Raw genomic sequence first — 5,910 nt, forward strand, 5'->3', positions numbered from 1 at the left:
TTGATGTGTCAAATTAGCTTTATCGTCCTTCAGAGGCCGCACAGTGGATCGAGCCAATAAGAGAGGTAGGACCAAATTTGGGAGCTTTAAACACTTATAACTCCGTTTATACAAAACTTAGAGGTTCTAAAAGTGGGTTTACTGGTATCCTCGTGAAATTTTCATTCAGGGACATCCTTTTAACTTTAAAATGTGACGAAATAAATATGAAAATTTGCAGTTTTAGTCAAAAAATGCGTGTCCAACCTCTCTAATGGACTCGATCCAACGTGGGCCGTGAAAGTAATTTATGCGAATCATTTAGGGTTGATAAGAGGGTCTAAGCTTGCCATACCAGGATTGCCTCGTATGTAAGCCCTCCATTTTTTTAAACAAAAAAACTTAATAAATTTGTTCAATAAAAAACTATTTGCCATCTATTTTTAGACTCTCCGTTTTTTCCTGCAAAATCATGAACGAGGAGGAATCAGAAGAACGTTGCGCGTTTTTAAACAAAGGAGGCGGGAGGTTGATTTACGAGTGCCTTACGATGGGGGGGGGGGGGGGGTGGTGAAGGAGGGTGCAAAATTCTAAGAAGGGAGGGTAAAATTCGACCAAAGTGCCTGACGTATTACTTGGATGGGCTCTCATTTGGTTACCGTTAAGTTCTATGTGGCAACGTATGTTCACAAAATATAAAATTACACAGGTTCGTAAATGGACCGCATTAAGCAAAAAGGAGCCAAGCCTCATTAGCTATTGCCAAATTTAACTGGGCAGTTTAATTTTTAAATTAAAACTGTTGAGCGGATTTTTGTGCAAATTTCAGAGAATTTTCTGCCTAGAGCGAGGCAAATAACAATCTTTTTTTAGAGGAACCCGCACAAACGTTCTCTTGTAAAAAAATGAAATTGCCCATTTAAATTTGGCAATAGCCGATGTGGCATAATTCCCTCCTATAAAAGCGGTCCAAATATGATGTACTCGTAATAAACACAAAATTGAGTGGCAAAGCCCTTGAAATTATTTAAGGTGCTTATTGAAATTCGTGAACTTAGATCACTTATCTAATATCGCCCGTGGTTTCAAGAGGCAATCATTCGGCTTCGATGGAATCATTACAGATTAAAATTTCATTCAGTCTCGTTTTATTTGCGCTAAAAATTAACCTACGGTGTTTTAAATTCGATGTCTCTCCTGCAGTTAAAACACGATTTACCACATCATGTGCGGTTTTGTAAAACGTTCCCAAAGGAAATCCCCAGTTGTTGCATCGTGAAAGGTTCGCCTTCAATTTCAGAGTTATGCATTAAGCGTTTCCTAGTGGCTAAATTACGATCTCGCACATTCGTATCTTGAGACATACTCTTATATATTTTTCGTTGCCCGTTGTGTATAAAACAAGTTTAATTAGAGCAACAAGCCTATCTCCACAGGAGCCCGTTATTCTGTGATAAATTTACCACGTGGGGAAAAATGTGGAAATTTTGTATAATCAACCAAATAATCGTCTCAGGGATCCTCCAAGACGTGACCTCCTTCGCGTCAAATCAACCTGGGCATGGCATCGGCGCCACTCCAGTCGGTGAAGAAGCTGCCCTCTTCCTCACTCCGTACATCGAAAAAGGGAAAATCAAAGAAGCCCTAAAATTAGCGACAGTGCGACCCGCATTTAAAAACATCGAAAGTTTCTCCGGGTTCCTGACCATCAACAAAACGACCGACTCCAACCTCTTCTTCTGGCTCTTCAAAAGCCAGCGCGGCAACTGGCAAGAGCGCCCTCTGGTGGTCTGGCTCTCAGGCGGCCCGGGCACCAGCTCTCTAGTAGGCCTCCTCTTCGAGCAGGGACCATACAAACTCACCGAATCCAACACTCTAAAACGCCGACGTATAACCCTCAACCGCGACTACAACATGCTCTTCATCGACAACCCCATCGGCGCTGGGTTCAGCTACACGAGCATCGATTCCGGGTACGCGAGGACGGATCGGACACCGTTCTCAGCTTGTACGAGGGCCTCTCACAACTATACCAACTGTTCCCGGCCTTGCGACGGACCAAACTCTTCTTCTACGGCAACTCGTACGCCGGGAAGTCCGCTTTCGGCATCGGCTGCAAGATCCACGAGATGAACGAAGTCTCCGTTTTGAAAATGCCGTTGGCGGGAGTCATGGTAAGTTCCGCGTTTATGTCAGCGCTTGATATGATGTACCATGCTGCGCATCTCCAAGGGCTGAGCCTGATCGATTCGAAAACGGCGGACGCTTTCAAGATGGAGGAAGATCGAATCCGGAACAGCATCAAGGCGGGGGATACTGCGAAGGCCTACGATGACTATTCTCGTTATTTGGGTGTCATCGCGAAGACAACCGGTTTGAGGTACCTTTTGGACTTTGTTAACGACGAGACTCGCGGGTCTGGTGCGGAGCGGGATTTCTTGAACGACGCCGAGACGAAGAGGATGCTCCACGTGGGCGATCGACCCTACCAGAGTAGTAAAGAGACCAAGGGACATATGAGGGCGGAACTCATGACTTCGGGGCGTTCGTGGCTCGAGAAGCTTCTTTCGACGGATGATGTTCCGATACTTATTTTCTCAGGAACCCTCGATTTATATGCTCCTTATTATCTGAGTTTGAAGCTCTACGATTCGCTGAGATGGCCCCGTGCGCGGGAGTACAGCACGGCGAAAAGGTGTCCCTTCAGAATTGGCGATCGGGTTGCCTGGTACTCGAAGACGACGGGCACCTTCACCGAAGTTCTGGTCAGGAATGCAGGGCACTTGATATCCTTCAAGCAACGTAAATGGGAGTATGTCCTAATGGATAGGTTCATGAATGGCAGTCAGTCCTTCAAGTGTGATTGAAAGGCAGGTGCCCAAAAAGACCCTCTCTTGCGATGAAATGGACTGCATTTTGCAATTTGGAAATATCAATTCTAGCTCTTCTGGAAAAACACTTATGTGCGCAGGGAAACCAATGGCACATACGTTGTTTTTAAACCGGGCTAGAATTTATAGTTCCAAATTGCAAAATGTAGTCCAAATGTGTAGAAAATTATAAATGGACTACATTTTGCAATTTGGAATTATAAATTCTAGCCCAGTTTAGAAACGACGTATGTGCCAGAAGTTTCTCTAAGCACATAAGTGTTTTTGTGAAGAAGTGTAAGAAGAGCCAGAATTCATAGTTCCTAATTGCAAAATGCAGTCCAAATGTGCTAAATAAGTCTCTACCTGACAAATGGATTGCGTTTTGCAAAAAAAGAAGGAACCAAGAGCATTCCAATGCCGCTAAGACTGTGCATCTTTGTTTACCTTGCAAATATAAACTGATCATCCAAAAAAGTTTCATCCTAACTCTTAATCAACTAAAAATTCATGAAAAAAATTACCTTTGTAAATTCAATTTTTTGCATTGTTTTAGTAATAGTGCTTCCAAGAATGTAAGTTGCACAAACCTAGCGACATTGGAATGTTCTTGGTTCCTTTTTGCAAAATTCAATCCGATATTCTTCAATAGCATTACTGAGATACCATGACTTACTTCTGAAGAAGTATACTCTGCAGATTCTGAAGTTCTAAAAATGTTTGCTTCTTTTCTTTCTTTCTTTCTTTCCTTTTTTCTTGTTATCACCGCAAATGGGGGTTTAAGGGTCTCTCGATTGTTATAATTTATTTTTTTAATCTCATTTTTGTCTGCTGGTCAAGGATGGGGTTACGACCACCCGAAACATCCCAGGTTTTTTTATGTCTGTTTTCAGCCTTGTTTACCCATTGTTTAGTGTTTTTTTCTACATGAATAATTCGAGCTATCTATTGTTTTTCTTCTTCTTCTTCTCTGTTTGATAATCTTCTCTGATTGACCTTACTTCAAAATCTACGGTGTACGAAAAATGAGATTTTTGATGGGTTACTCGGCGGTGGGAAACATGGTCTTTGGAATATATTCTAATTCACAAATCAATGAAAAAGAAATAAATAATTTATTAACTTCTTTTTAAATTATTTTTATTTCGGCATTATCATTTTCATCACCAGGACACTTTCTTCCTTGAACCAAGAGGCATTAGCACCTCCATTGAATATTCTCCACAAGAAAATTTTGGTTATAGAAAAAAAAGAAAATCAGATGAATCTAAAGCTTTTTAGAATACAGAATGTAAAATGGACGTATTTACGCTCAATGGGACTGTAGGAAAATGAATAAAATAAATATAGGAACTATATGCAAAGTATTTGCGAGCTTAGTAGTACGTTCCTCTTCAATACAAGTTTAGTTAAAGCAGAGTTTAGTTCTCACGGAACATGGTATTGGATTCAAAATGCAATGACAGGATGTTATTTTCTCGGAATGGAAAGCTAACCGCAGCCTAGATAATTGACCGCATTGGCTTAAAAATGGTTCTCCTGTGATGATGCTGGCTCTAACCGGTGGTCAGTGTTTTCGATTAAAGCATCAAATCCTGCCGGGTGGACTCGCTCAAAAACATGTTGGTCACACTATGTGTGCCAAAAAGCTCATTACGTTCAAAGCTTTTAAATTAATCCTTCAATGATGTAGCATTGCCGACGCACTGCGGCTGTGACGTATCTGTGATCCTTGCCCTCTCAGCGAAGTGACTAGTTTCTATCATCATGTGTCACGGATGATTCTCTCGCTGGTTTTTCGTTGCCATGCCTTCAAGGTACGTAAAGTTCATGAGGTGGCTTCTTCTGAAATCAGAAATTAAATCCTATAAGTGAAGAGAAATCGAAATACAGCTTTTTCCGCGTTTCTAATATTGCCTGATTTTCTTTGATATCTTATTTCCTAATAGAATTTTTTACTTAAAACTTTAATGGGTGTATTTTTTACGAGCCCGGGGAAATTTACAGAAATTTTCAATGCTTTATGTTGCTTGATTTTTTACCAAAATACTAAAAAATTTGAGAGGAAATTTGGCAACGTGTAATGCACTTTTTTTAGTTGAATCCGCCCGACTTGGCAAGGGTGGATCCGGAAAATCCGGAATTTCTAACTTAAAATTTTGACAGATATATTCTTTACGAGCAGAGGAAATGTGCAGAGAGTTTCAAGGCATTATGTCGCTTGATTCTTTACCAAAATTATAAAAAAGTTGAGAGGAAATTTGACAACGTGTAATACACTTTTTCGGTTAAAGCCAGCCGACTTGGCAAGAGTGGACCCGGAAAATGCACTACGAGCACGAGTGCGGAGAAAGGCTGCGAAAGACGCTCCAAACGACTTCATAAATAACATTAAAACCACCGCACTGCCGCCAGCAGACTCCCCCCCCCCCCTTCTTTGGACTTCTGGGTCTGCTCCGCTATAGGTACGTTCAGTTACTTAACCCCTCCCCCTCTTTTATTCACTTATTTATTGCGTGAGAATTGCTTCCGCTGGTCTTGACCCCCTTGAATCGTGTCACACCCAGTTTCGCCTCTAATTTCGCCGCTTTGTAACACCGTGGTTAGGCTTCTGCTCCACGATCTTCCTCCATACTGTCGTGCTAAGGAAGAACGCCATATGAACCTTCAGACGTTGCCAAGTTTCCTCGGATAGAAGCCGAATTTACTGGGAAAATTGTGAATATTTTTTTTACAAACTTTTCAGAAAATTTTGCACGCAATTTAATCTAAAATATCTGAAAATATCAGGTAAAAACATTCATGTATAATGTCAAGAATACATGTTTCATCACGGAAATTTGGCAACTCTCGAATGTGTATACGGCGTTCTTCCAGCCTTAGCACGATAGAATACTGCCGTACTAAGGAAAAACGCCGTATGAACCTTTGTCGGTTGCCAAATTTCCTCTGATAAAACGTTTATTTAAGAGGAAAGTTGTGCATATTTTGCCTCGATATTGTCATATATTTTAGATCGAAGTGCGAACACTAGTGTCTAAAAAATTAGAAGATAAATACT

At 41.1% G+C, this 5,910-nt stretch overlaps 1 protein-coding gene across 1 annotated transcript; it reads left to right on the forward strand.

Moving 5' to 3' along the window:
- The first annotated feature begins 2,108 nt into the window (after window positions 1-2,108).
- On the forward strand, window positions 2,109-2,846 carry LOC140225135 (venom serine carboxypeptidase-like). Its single transcript, XM_072302901.1, has one exon. The coding sequence runs from the start codon at window positions 2,109-2,111 to the stop codon at window positions 2,844-2,846; it is 738 nt and encodes a 245-aa protein (XP_072159002.1).
- Window positions 2,847-5,910: the final 3,064 nt, after the last annotated feature.

The sequence above is a fragment of the Bemisia tabaci genome, chromosome 7 (assembly GCF_918797505.1).
Source record: "Bemisia tabaci chromosome 7, PGI_BMITA_v3".
NCBI lineage: Eukaryota > Metazoa > Arthropoda > Insecta > Hemiptera > Aleyrodidae > Bemisia > Bemisia tabaci.

Coding starts and splice junctions, on each gene's coding strand:
- LOC140225135 (XM_072302901.1), top strand. CDS start 2,109: ATGAACGAAGTCTCCGTTTTGAAAATGCCGTTGGCGGGAGTCATGGTA.